Genomic DNA, 13391 nt, shown 5'->3' on the forward strand with positions numbered 1-13391 from the left:
AAAAAAAAAAAAAAAAAAAAAAAAAAGGCTGGGCTTGATGGCTCACACCTGTAATCCTAGCACTTTGGGAGCTTGAGGCAGGTGGTCACTTGAGGTCAGGAGTTCGAGACCAACCTAACCAACATGGTGAAACCCCATCTCTACTAAATACAAAAAAAATTAGCTAGGCATGGTGATGCATGCCTGTAATCTCAGCTACTCAGGAGGCTGAGGCAGAAGAATCCCTTGAACCTGGGAGGCAGAGGTTGCAGTGAGCTGAGATCGTGCCATTGTACTCCAGCACAGGCGACAGTGAGAAACTCCATCTCAAAAAATAATAATAATAAAATAAGGGAGATTTTATTTTTTTTTCCAATGCTGATATTGTTTACTTCTTCTTGTGTTATCGCCCCAAGTTAAACTCTCTAGTATGATGTTGATAATATCTGGCTTTCTCCCTAATCCCAGAGGAAGAACATTCAGCATTTCACTTTTTTAGGATTCATTTTTGCTGAAGGTTTTTTGCAGTGGGGAGGTGAAGGGAGGTTAAGGAAGTTTCTTTCTATTCCTGTTTTTTTTTTTTTTTTTTAACCTTTATTTTAATCCTTCTACATTTATCAATGCCTGTATGTGCTTCAGGATGCCAGTCTTCAGACATCCTTCAGATTCTGTGCTTCACTGTGTGTTTTTCTTATCAGTAGTCCTACTCTTGGAAAATGTTGCATACCTGTTTATTTTGAAAATTGCTCTGTTTTCCAAATACTTTCTCTCATACCTACACACATTTCCTGCTATTTCTTTTGGAGATTTCCATATATATTTCTCTCTCCTCTTGGCATTATTATTATTATTATTTTTTAGAGAGAAAGAAAGAAAAAGAATTTAAAAAAAAGAAAAAGAAAAAAAAAGAATAAAGGAAAGGAAGAAAGAGGAAGAGGAAGAGGGAGAGAGAACAGGGGTGTTGCTTTATTGCCCGGGCTAAAATGCAGTCTAAAAATGGATATGCCTGTAATTATGTTTAATAATAGAGACAGGAAGAAAATAATTAACAAGCAGCCAACCAATATTTCATTTAAACCTGAAAATACGTGTGATGTAGTACTGATAAGAGTGTATGTTTTGTGTATTTAAAGTGGAGAGTTCTATGAATGTTAATTAAGTCTACTTGTTCCGGATCTGAGTTCAAGTCCTGAATATTGATGTTAACTCTATTCCTGTTTTAATACAGATTTTTATTTTTAAAATCACAATTCTTTCAGTGTTTGTTTCATATATTTTGTATCTTTGTTGTTAGATGTGTATACATTTAGGGTGTTTTTTGTTTTTTGTTTGTTTTTTGAGACAGAGTCTCGCTCTGTCACCGAGGCTGGAGTGCAATAGCGTAATCTCAGCTCACTGCAACCTCCACTTCCCAGGCTCAGGCAATTCTGCCTCAATTTCCCAAGTAGCTGGGATTACAGGCGCTTGCCACCATGCCCAGCTAATTTTTGTATTTTTAGTAGAGACGGGGTTTGACCATGTTGGCAAGGCTGGTCTTGAACTCCTGACCTCAGGTGATCCGCCTGCCTCAGCCTCCCAAAGTGCTGGGATTACAGGCATAGGCACTGTGCCCTGCCAGGTCTTTTTTTTTTTTTTTTAGGATAATTGACCCTTATATTGTTATGTAATCTTCCTCTTTGTTCTAGGGTCGTACTTTGTTCTGTGGTCTACCTTGTCTGATATTAATTAATCCAGTGGATCTTTCTTTTGATTAGCATTTGTGTGGTATAACTTTTTCATCACTTTTTCTTTTTACCTACCTCTCTCTTTATATTTGAAATGAATTTCTTTTTTTTTTTTTTTGAGACAGAATCTCACTCTGTCGCCCAAGCTGGAGTGCAGTGGTGCAGTCTCAGCTCACTACAACCTGCCTCCCGGGTTCAAGCAATTCTCATGCCTCAGCCTCCAAAGTGGCTGGGATTACAGGCATGTGCCACCATGTCCAGCTGGTGGCATTTGTATTTTTAGTAAAGACGGGGTTTCACCATGTTGGCCAGGCTGATCCAACTCCCGGCCTCAAGTGATCACTTGCCTCAGCTTCCCAAAGTGCTGGGATTACAGGTGTGCGCCACCACACCTGGCCTAAAGACAAAAGCTCTTGAAAGCACTCAGAGAGAGCGGTGCGCAGCCTGCAGGGGCATGACTTGAGCAGTGGTGGGCGCTCAGCAGCAACTAGCATCAAATTTTTCATCACAAGGAAGTGGCATAATCTTTTTCAAGTACTGAAAGCAAAAAACTGTCAAACCATCATTGTACATTCAGTAAAAACATTCTTCAGGAATGAGAATGAATAAAGACATTCTCAGATAAAGAAAATGTTTCCGACCAACAGACTGGATATAAAAGAAGTGATAAAAGAGGTACCATTTTTTTTTTTTTTTTTTTTTGAGGAGGAGTTTTGTTCTTGTTGCCCAGGCTGGAGTGCAATGGCACAATCTCGGCTCATCGCAACCTCCATCGCCCAGGTTCAAGCATTTATCCTGCCTCAGCCTCCTGTATAGCTGGGATTACAGATAAGCACCACCACACCCGGCTAATTTTTTTTTTTTGTATTTTTAGTAGAGACAGGGTTTCTCCATGTTAGTCAGGCTGGTCTTGCACTCCCAACCTCAGGTCATCTGCCTGCCTTGGCCTTCCAAAGTGCTGGAATTACAGGCGTGAGCCACCGTGCCCGGCCGATAAAGGAAGTACTTTAGACACAATAGAAGAAAGGAAACTAGAAACGTCAGGAGTGCAGGAAAATGGGAAGGGTGAATATGATGGACTACTCTTTCACGCTTGATTTTTAAAATTATGTTGACAGACCGGGCGCCATGGCTCACGCCTGTAATCCCAGCACTTTGGAAGACCAAGGCAGGTGGATCACCTGAGATCAGGAGTTTAAGACCAGCCTGGCCAACGTGGCGAAACCCTGTCTCTACTAAAAATACAAAAATTAGCAGGGCGTGGTGGCACATGCCGGTAATCTCAGCACTTTGGGAAGCTGAGGCAGGTGGATCACTTGAGGTCAGGAGTTCGAGACCAGCCTGGCCAACACGGTGAAAGCCCATCTCTACTAGAAATACAAAAATTAACCAGGCGTGGTGGTGCGCATCCCAGCTACTCGGGAGGCTGAGGCAGGAGAATTGCTTGAACCCAGGAGGCAGAGGTTGCAGTGAGCTGAGGTCATGCCACTGCACTCCAACCTGGGCAACAAGAGCAAAATTCCATCTCAAAAAAAAAACAGTCTTTGTCTTTAGTTTTTAGAAATTTCATTATGTTGTATCTGGGCATAGATTTCTTTGGTTTATCCTTCTCGACGTTAATCTGAGGCTTTATGTCTTTCACCAAATTTCAGAAATTTTCATCCATTATTCAACTATTTTTTTTTAGCTTCACACTCTTTCTTTCTGGGACTCTGAGGACACAAACGTTTGGTCTTTTGTTATTGTCTTGCTGGTCCCTGAGGCTGTGTTTTATTGTTTTATTTATTTATTTTTTTCAATTTGTTTTGGCTCTTGTTCAATTAGCTAATTTCTTTTCCTCTGTTCTTCAAGTTTATCGGTTCTTTCTATTGTCATTTCCATTTTGCTGTTGAGCCCATAAAGTGAGATTTTTGTTTCTGTTTCTAAAATTTCCATTTTCGTTTTCTTGTTGTTGTTGTTGTTGTTGTTGTTTTTGAGACAGGCCCTTGCTCCGTTGTGCAGGCTGGAGTACGGTGGTGTGGCCATAGCGCACTGCAGCCTTGACCCCTGGGCTCAAGGGATCCTCCCACCTTAGCTTGCCAAGTAGCTGGATCTCTAAACTACAGGTGTGCACCACCATGCCCAGCTAATTTCTTTTTATATTTGTAGAGATGAAATATCACTATGTTATCCAGGCTGGTCTTGAACTTCTGGCCTCAAGTGATCCTCCTGCCTCAGCCTCCCAAAATGTTGGGATTACAGGCATGCACCATCACACTGGCCTTAGTTTTCTTATATGTTACTTTACTGAAACTTTTATTTTGCCATATGATTTTAGAGTAGATTTAGAGTATGTCAAATTGCTTGCTAGAATTTTTTGTTTGTGTATTTGTTTGTTTTTTTAGAGACAGGGTCTTGTTCTGTCACCCAGGCTGTAGCACAGTGGCCTGATCATGGCTCATGGCAGCCTGGACCTCCTGGGCTCAAGTGATCCTCCTGAAGAGCTGGGAGTATAGGTACCATCCATACCTGGCTAATTTTTCTTATTTTTTTGTAGAGACGGGTTCTCACTATGTTACCCAGGCTGATCTTAAACTCTTGGCTTCAAGCAATCCTTCCACCTTCGCTGTCCCCAGTAACTTGCTGGAGTATTTTTATGATGGCTACTTTAAAATCTTCATCCCATAATTCCATTATCTGTGTTATCTTAGTGTTGTCTATTTTATTCACATTGAGATTTTTTTGGTCATCAGTATGATGAGTATATTTTTAAAAAAAATTTTTTTTTAATTAGAGATGGGCTGTCACTGTATTGCCAAGGCTATTCTCACACTCCTTGGCTCTAGCAATCCTCCTGCCTTGCCTCCCAAAGTGCTGGAATTACAGGCAGCCTCTAGTAATTTTTTAATGTATCATGAACATTTTGAGTGTCACATTATGAAATTCTGGTTCTTATTAAACCTATTTTAACTCTGTCTTTTATTTTATCAGGTAGTCAACCTTTCTGTGTTCACACTGTATCCTGGCCCACTCTGGTGGGCTGAGGTTTGAATGTCTGTTACTGTCCAGAGCCTTGATGATGCTATTTTGCTCTGCCCACACGTGAGTCACCAAGTGGCCAGTCAAATCCTGGGCAGTGTCCCTGCACTGGGCCCACTTGTCAGAGGTTTTGCTATGCTGGTTCTGTTGATTCTGGCTGTTTTTATACAGCAAGTCCCCGGGGCCTTCATGCGGGCCTCCTTCCTCCTGTGACACTCAGCACATGCTCTCCTGGAAGCCGTACTGGACTTGTCTACAGCAGGCTGTGGGGCCGTGGGCTGGCAGGAGGGCAGGTGTGGTCTCAAGGGCTCCACCTGCATGTCCCCCTCTTCCTGCCCCTTTGGTCCCAAGAGCAGCTTCTCTTAGGCTTTTTATTTTATTTTATTTTATTTTTTTTGGTCTGAGCTCTGGGTTGTGGCTGCCTAGCACCAGCTCAGCACGTGCAGGAAGGAGATGAAGGACTCCCTGCCAGCCACCCCTGGGATCCGAGGCCCCTAGACGCTCAGCCTTCTTTACTCACCATTCAGAATTTTCCCCTAGTGGGGCCTTTTGTGTTCTGGCTGGACCTTTAGCTGAAATGAGTGAGGGAAATGAGTGGACTGCGGGTTTCATTTTGTGAAACCAACCTTGCAGTTCCAGGGTGAATTTAACATGTTATGATAGATTCTTCTTTTTATATATTGACAGATTTTGTTTGCTGATATTTCTTTTGTTTTTTGTTAGAATACCTGAGACGTCGTCTCGCTCTTTGACCAGGATATTCTTGAACTCCTGAGCTCAAGCCATCTTCTTGCCTTGGTCTCCTGTGTAGCTGGGATTACATGTGTGGGCCACCATGCTCAGCTTGGTCTGCCAGTGTTTTATAGAGAATTATTTATGTTCGTGAACAAGACTGGCCAGTAATTTTCATTTCTCATAATGTTGATGTGAGGTTTTGGAATCAAAGTTACTCTGGCCTCATAAATATGTTGGAAAGCATTTTCTATTTTTCTGTTTTCTAAAAAAGTTTGTATCAGACTTACATTAATTTTCCTTAAATAATTGGTAGAATTCAACTTTGAAACCAGCTGGGCCTGGATCTTTTCTTGTGGGAAGGTTTAAAATTGTGAATTCAGTTTTTTTCATAGTTATAGAACATCCGGATTTTCTTTTTTGTACATTTTTGATGTTATGTTTTACTAAGAAATTGTCCATTTCATCTAAATTTTCAAACTTTTGACATAAAGTTGCTTATAATATCCTCCTATGAGTTTTTAAATGTCTGTGGGATCTAAAGTGATGATTCCTTTTTGCCATTCATTATATTGGTCATTTGCTTCTATTTTTTCCTTGCTTAATTTATTTTAGCCTTCTCAAAGAATCAACTGTTGGTTTTGTTGATTCTCTACAATACATTTATTTTCTGTTTCCTCAATATCTGATATGAACTTTATTCTTTCTTCCTCCTACTTTATTTGGCTTTTCTTTTTTGAAAGAGTCTGTTACCCAGTGTGGAGTGCAGTGGCGCCATCTCAGCTCACTGCAAGCTCTGCCTCCCGATTTCAAACGATTCTCGTGCCTCAGCCTCCCGAGTAGCTGGGACCACAGGTACACACCACCACGCCTGGCTGATTTGTGTATCTTTTTAGCAGAGACAGGGTTTAGCCATAATGGCAAGGTTGATCTTGAACTCCTGACCTCAGGCAATCTGCCCATCTCAGCCTCCCAAAGTGCTGAGATTACAAGCCTGAGCCACCATGCCCTCCCCTGTTTGGCTTTAATTTGGTCATTTGTTTTAAATTTTTCTGTGTGCGTGTGTGTGTGTGTGTGTGAGAAAGAGAGAGAGAAAGAGAGAGACAGAGTCTCACTCTGTCATCCAGGCTGGAGTGCAGTGGCGCGGTCATAGCTCACTGTAACCTTGAATTCCTGGGATCGAGGGATCCTCCTGCCTCAGCCTCCCAATGTGATGGGATTACAGGCATGGGCTACTGCACCTGGCCCTCTGATTTCTTGAGATGAATGTTTTGCTCATTGGTTTTCAGCCTTTCTTCTTTTCTGAAATATTTCTCTAAAGCTGTAATTATTCTCAGAAGGACAACTTTAGATGCATTCCTTAAGTTTGGAAAGTGCTATTGTTGTCATCCTTCCATTCAAAATAACTTTTGATGTCCATTGTGATTTTTTTCTTTGGCCCTGTGTTATTTGGCATCTTCTTTTTTGATTTCCAAACAAGTGGCTTTTTATTTGGACAGACTACAGCAATTGGTCTCTATCAGACACGACCTGGTAAAGTCAGACTTCTTCCTACAAGGATTCTTGCTTTCTTTACATAAGCATTATGCTTTCTGTACAGCATCTCTGATATTCATGTGGACCCAGGTCTGTTGACTCCAGTGAAGAACAGCTTCATGTTGGGCTCAGCCACTCGTACTGGGAAAGGAAGAGCTGATAGAGACGTGTGTCTCCCCAGAAAGGCCTTCCCTGGTTTTCAGATCTGAGCCTGACCAAAGTCACTCTTCTCTGCAGGAGTGTCTGTCCAGGCTGGTCAAGTGGACTCTGGACTGGCGCTCAGGAAGCTCGGGGACAGAGTGCAGCTCCTAAACCTGCTGGTGACACGACTCAGACAGAAGGTAAGGCACTCGAGTGTGTGGGGTCTCCCTCCTAGAGAGCTGCTGGTGGAGGCGGGCACGTGGGCTCTGAGCTGCTGCCTGGTGGGAGTCCACTGACGGGCACAGAGGTGCCTGTTTCCTTCTGAGGAAGGGGCTGTAGGGAGGTCCTAGGAACTGGTTCGTCTTAGGCGTGCTCATGGAGGGGAAACACGGTCCAGGCAGCGGAGGCAGTGCTGGTGGGCAGAAGGCATGGCCTGGCTATGCCTCAGGGCTGCCCGTTAGAGGGGCCCTGGTCAGCCAGGCATGTGTGCTTCGCGTCAGTGACAGCCGCACTGCATCTGAGGCGCTAGAGCCTCACAAGCGCTGTTCTTCTCAGCCTCCTGGGCCCTTGCCTTTCGGGGGTGGGGTCGTATGCCTGCTGGGACCAATATCTGGGTGCATCCAGCGGTGAGCCCACCCTGTTTCCCATGGGGCTGGGCTCATGATCCCGGTTTGATTGCTACAGATTCCTGACATCTATTTGGTTTTGACTCTTTAAAAGTTGTGGTAAAATGTATTAATGTATGACAGTTTCCCTTCTTGAAGTGTACCGTTGGGTGGCATTAAGTGTTTTCAAAACGTTGTCTACACATTGTATTACCAGAGCCTTTCTTTTTTTTTTTTTAAGACGGGGTTTCACCATGTTGGTCAGGCTGGTCTTGAACTCCCGACCTCAGGTGATCCGCCCACCTTGGCCTTCAAAGTGCTTGGATTACAGGCGTGAGCCACCACGCCCGGCCCTTACCAGCGCCTTTCTGCCCACCCCACATAGAAACCCTGTAGCATAACCACACAGTAGGATTGCCCCTTCCCTGCCTCCCAGCCTCTAAACATTCTATTACCAGAGCCTTTCTACCCACCCAAATAGAAACCCTGTACCATAACCACACAGCAGGATCACCCCTTCCCTGCTTCCCAGCCTCTAAACATTCTATTACCAGAGCCTTTCTACCCACCCAAATAGAAACCCTGTACCATAACCACACAGCAGGATCACCCCTTCCCTGCTTCCCAGCCTCTAGGAGCCACCATTCTTCTCTCATCCCAATACATTTGTCTACTGTAGGGACCTCGTAGTAACAAAATCTTACAACCGTTGTCCTTTGGAACTGGCTTCTTTGATTGAGTGGAACGTTTTCAGGGTGCAGGTGTGTCGGCTCTGTGCATGTCAGAACCTCCCTGCTCCACGGCTGACTGACACTCCTCTGTATGGCTGGGCCAAGTTTTGTTTCTCATTCATGACTGGTGGACACTTGAGTTGTTTCCATTATTTGGCTTATGCACAGTGCTGCTGTGAGCATTCCGTGCAAGTTCCTGTGGGGACTACGTGCTCAGTTCTCCTGGGGGTGCACCTAGGAGTGGAACCGCCCTGTCAGACAGTGACTGTGTTTAACCCTTTGAGGCAGCACTGCACTGTTTTCCCTGGCAGCCACACCATTTTGCCTTGTCACTAGCGCTGTGTGAGGGTTCCGGTTACCCATCCCCACCAACACCAGCTGTTTTCTGGCTGTGATGCTGGTCATCCTGGTGGGAGAAAAGTGGGACCTCTCTGTGGTTTTGATTTGCATTTTCCTGATGACTCATGATGTCAAGCATAATCTCACCTGCTTCTTCGTCAGTCATTTGTCTTCTTTGGAGAAACGTCCATTGGGATCCCTTGCCCAGTTATTTGTCTTTTTTTTTTTTTGATACGGAGTTTCACTCTTGTTGACCAAGCTGGAGTACAACAGTGCAATCTTGGCTTATCGCAACCTCCACCTCCCAGGTTCAAGTGGTTCTCCTGCCTCAGCCTCTGAAGTAGCTGGGACTACAGCCATGCGCCACCACACCTGGCTAATGTTTTTTTTTTTGTATTTTTAGTAGAGACAGGGTTTCTCCATGTTTGTCAGGCTGGTCTTGAACTCCCAACCTCAGGTGATCCGCCCACCTTGGCCTCCCAAAGTGCTGGGATTACAGCCTTGAGCCACCGGGCCTGGCAGGGTTATCTGTCTTTGTATTGTTGCGTTGCAAGAATTATTTTTATATTCCAGATGTAAGCCCATTGTCAGATACATGATTTGCTACATTTTACTCTCATTCTTTGACTTGTCTTTTCTCTCTCTCTCTCTCTCTCTCTCTCTCTTTTTTTTTGAGATAGAATCTCACTCTGTTGCCCAGGCTGGAGCACAGTGGTACAATTTCAGATCCCTCCAACCTCTGCCTCCTGTGTTCAAGCAATTCTCATGCCTCAGCCTCCTGAGTAGTTTGGATTACAGGTGCAAGCCACCACGCTTCGCTAATTTTTGTATTTTTAGTAGAGAAGGGGTTTCACCATGTTGGCCAAGCTGGTCTCAAACTCCTGACCTCGGGCGATTGTCCTGCCCCCACCTCCCAAAGTGCTGGGATTATAGGGGTGAGCCACTGCGCCTGGCCTGTCTTTTCACGTTCTTGATGGTGTCCTTTGAAGGTCACGAAATGTTTCCAGTTTTGATCCAGTCCAGTTGATTATGTCTCCTGTTGCTTGTGCTTCTGAATTGTGCTGTCCTTATCCTGTTGCCTTTGTTCCTTGTGAGGTGACATAGCGAGGGGTCCTTTGCAAGCCTCTTGCATCCATAAATATGTAAATCCCTTTCCCAGCAGCACTGCTTCTTCCCTGTGCAGAACATCTCTCTAGGAACAGAAAGCACTCCAGTCTTCCCGTCTGCTGAGGGAGTGAGCAGTGCTCCAGAAACTCGATGCCTTTTTTTTTTAATCTTCCTAACGTGTGACTGATTGATTGATTGAAAATGACAAATATAGGCCAAGCGCAGCAGCTCACACCTGTAATCCCAGCACTTTGGGAGGCCAAGGCAGACGGACCACTTGAGGTCAGGAGTTCAAGACCAACCTGACCAACATGGAGAAATCCCATCTCTACTAAAAATACAAAATTAGCTGGGCGTGGTGGTGCATGTTTGTAGTCCCAGCTACTCGGGAGGCTGAGGCAGGAGACTCGCTTGAATCACTGTGCAGGAGGTGGAGGCGGCAATGAGCTGAGACCGTGCCACTGCACTTCAACTCCAGCCTGGCAACAGCGAGACTCCGTCTCAAAACAAAGAAAGAAAGAAGATGACAACTGTAAGTTGTATATGTCCATGGCACATGATGTGACGTTTTGAAACACGCCCACACTGTGGAATGGCCAAATGAGGCTGATCGCTACGTGCATTTCTCCTCACGTCTGTCATTTTCCAGCGATGCCTGGCATCTCACCTTGACTGAAACGTGGCCTTGTTGTTGCAGTGCAGAGACACGTGGCCACTCTCCATTTCTGTCCGTGGGGCTGAAGCTCCACGTGCCTATGAGGGCCTCCAGATCTCTCATGCTTTGCAGCTGCTGATTCCCCATTTCCCCCACACAAATGCTACAGACAAGAAATAAACATTTAAATACAGCTTTCAGGCTGCTCACAGTGGCGCACACCTGTAATCGCAACACTTTGGGAGGCTGAAGCAGGAAGATCACTTGAGCCCAGGAGTTAGAGACTAGCCTGGGCAACATCGGGAGACCCTCTTTCTACAAAAAATAAATGAAGGCTGGGCACAGTGGCTCATGCCTGTAATCTCCTCACTGTGGGAAGGTGAGGTAGGAGGACTGAGCTGAGCAGTTTGAAACCAGCCTGGGCAACACAGCAAGACCCCATCTGTACTAAAAACCAAAATAGTTAGCCAAGCATGGTGGTGCATCTGTAGTCCCAGCTACTCGGGAGGCTAAGGATTACTTGAGCCCAGGTGGTCAAGGCTGCAGTGAGCCATGATCACACCACTGCACCCCCGCCTGGGCGACAGAGCAAGGCCCTGTCTCTAAAAAGAAAAATAGGCTGGATGCAGTAGTGCACACCTGTGATCCCAACACTGGGAGGCCAAAGCAGAAGGATCGCTTGAGCCCAGGAGTTTGAGACCAGCTTAGGCAACAAAGTAAGATGCTGTCTGAATAAAATAAGTAAATAGGGCCAGGCGTAGTGGCTCATGCCTGTAATCCAAGCACTTTGGAGGCCAAGGAGGGTGGATTAGCTGAAGTCGGGAGTTCAAGACCAGCCTGACCAACATGGTGAAACCCTGTCTTAAAAAACAATAGTAAATAAATAAAAATAAATACAAGATTTTAATTTTGCCTTGGTTAATCATAGATGATTTGATTATCTATGATAATAGATACATTCACCTTGAAATATTTTTGTTTGGTTGGGTTTTTACTTAGCAGTGTCTATAAATGAAATGATAACCTTTATTTGTGTGTAGGTGACAAATTCAAAAATAAAATATTCATAAGGAATTCACCGTAGGAGTCCCTGGAATAGGGAAAGTAATATTTTATGTTCCTGGGAATGAGGCAGGAAGGCTCTGGTACGGGGAGGCGTGCGTCTTTCTCACCTGCTCTGCTCTTCTTCCTTCTCGCCAGGACTGGCGCAGTCAGTGAAAGGCAGTGAGAGTCAGAGGCCAGCCCGGGGCCCCAGGGTGGGTCTCATGGCCAGCCTGCAGCCTCCCTCTCCCTGCCCCCATTCACCCAGCCTCTTGTCGGCCTCCACCTGCCCTCTGACCTCCTGGCCTGCCTCCCTCTGGCCTCCCCATCTCTGTCGCCTTGATTAGCAGAAGAGAACAATCTACACTTCCTGCTGGTTACTTGCAATTCTGGAGGCCTTTGTTTCTCCCTGGGAGGAGGGCTCAGGAAGGGGTTTTGAGGCGCCCCGCCTCTGTCCATGCATGGATCCTCCCCACCAGCCTGGGACTCCAGAGCAGGCAGGGCACAGGGGAGCCGCTGGGGCCAGCTGGGCACGGTGGGAGGAGCAGCAGCCTCGGTGTGGGGCGGAGGGCTGCGGGCATTTGTGTCCAGCTGGGTAGGAGGCCCTGACCCCTGACCCCTGACCCCGGCTCCGCTGTGCTTTGCTTGCACCTAAGTGCTTCCTGTTGGTTCCCGAGGACCTGCTGCAGCCCAGGCCATGGCCTCAGTCCTAACACTGCCTGTGAAATGGCTCCTAGGTGCTGCGGGGACCCCTAGAGCCGGCTGCTCTGCAGCTCGAGCTTCCCCGTGAGGTGGACCAGGTACACCTGGAGGTTTTGGAGCTGCGGAAGCAGGTGGCTGAGCTGGGGAAGCATCTCAGGATAGCCCACCACTGGGGAGCGGAGCCTTCAGGAAGGAAGCAGCCCACAGCCTTGGACGCCGTGGTCCTCGGGAGAGAGGTGGGTGCCCGCCAGCTCCTCCTGCCACCCGCCTCTCGGGGCTCCTGCTGCAGAGGCCATCCTTGCCTGTGCTCTGCCGGCAGTGCTGTCTGTGTGCCCTGGGAGCTTCGGTGGGACGAGGGCTGCAGCAAAGGCCGTGCCTGGAAGTGGGTCCTGCTCCACCCTTTCTCCCTCTTCCCCTACCTTCTTCCTCTGCCCACTTCCTCTTCTCCTGCTCCTTCACCTTGACACACTGTTGGTGGGGGCGGCCCATCCGAGTCCTCGCTCCAGCTAACAGCGTCTTGTGTTGGAAACTCACACGTTGAAGGCAGCTCATGTCTGCTTTAATACAGGTCCTTGACCGCCTGCTGAGGGGTATCTGTGCACAGCCCTGCCTGCCCCATGCCGAGCAGTGGGTCCTCTCTGGGTTGGGGGGGGGGCACATGTCCCTCACTGCTGCATTCAGAGCCACGCAGCTGCTCCAGGCCATGGCTGTCCCATCCTGGTCCTGGTCAGGCCCTTGGCCCCGAGGGACTGATCCCCAGCTCCATGGCTGGGTTTGAGCCATAGCTCTGAGCTGTGGAGAGGGCCCCAGGCCCTGATTCTGCTGCTTGGCAGAGCCCACCAGCAGGGCCCACTTCTTCCTACCTAAGGCCAGAGGAAAAGGCTGTGAAGGACAGGCTGCCCAGCCTCCCTGACTATGTACCCCAGACTGTTGGTAACTGGGGTAACTGTAGTGGGGCACCCTGTTGCTCCCCCACACGTCTCCCGCCCACCTGGGCGCTGCGTTGCTCCCCCACACATCTCCCGCCCACCCGAGCGCCCTGTCGCTCCCCCACGCCTCTCCCGCCCACCCGGGCGCCCTG

General features: G+C 47.1%; 1 protein-coding gene across 1 annotated transcript in view; it reads left to right on the top strand.

The window, feature by feature from the left end:
* Positions 1-12956, top strand: part of LOC116546138 (coiled-coil domain-containing protein 57-like) — a gene marked incomplete at its 5' end in the record, with an annotated part of 36125 nt that extends 23169 nt beyond the window's left edge. Inside the window, 2 exons of the mRNA XM_032272477.1 lie at positions 7227-7330; positions 12346-12956. Coding sequence (XP_032128368.1) covers positions 7227-7330; positions 12346-12774 — 533 coding nt within the window. The remainder of the gene's footprint in view (positions 1-7226; positions 7331-12345) is intronic.
* Positions 12957-13391: the final 435 nt, after the last annotated feature.

The sequence above is a fragment of the Sapajus apella genome, unplaced genomic scaffold (assembly GCF_009761245.1).
Source record: "Sapajus apella isolate SASKATOON/1434 unplaced genomic scaffold, GSC_monkey_1.0 scaffold614, whole genome shotgun sequence".
NCBI lineage: Eukaryota > Metazoa > Chordata > Mammalia > Primates > Cebidae > Sapajus > Sapajus apella.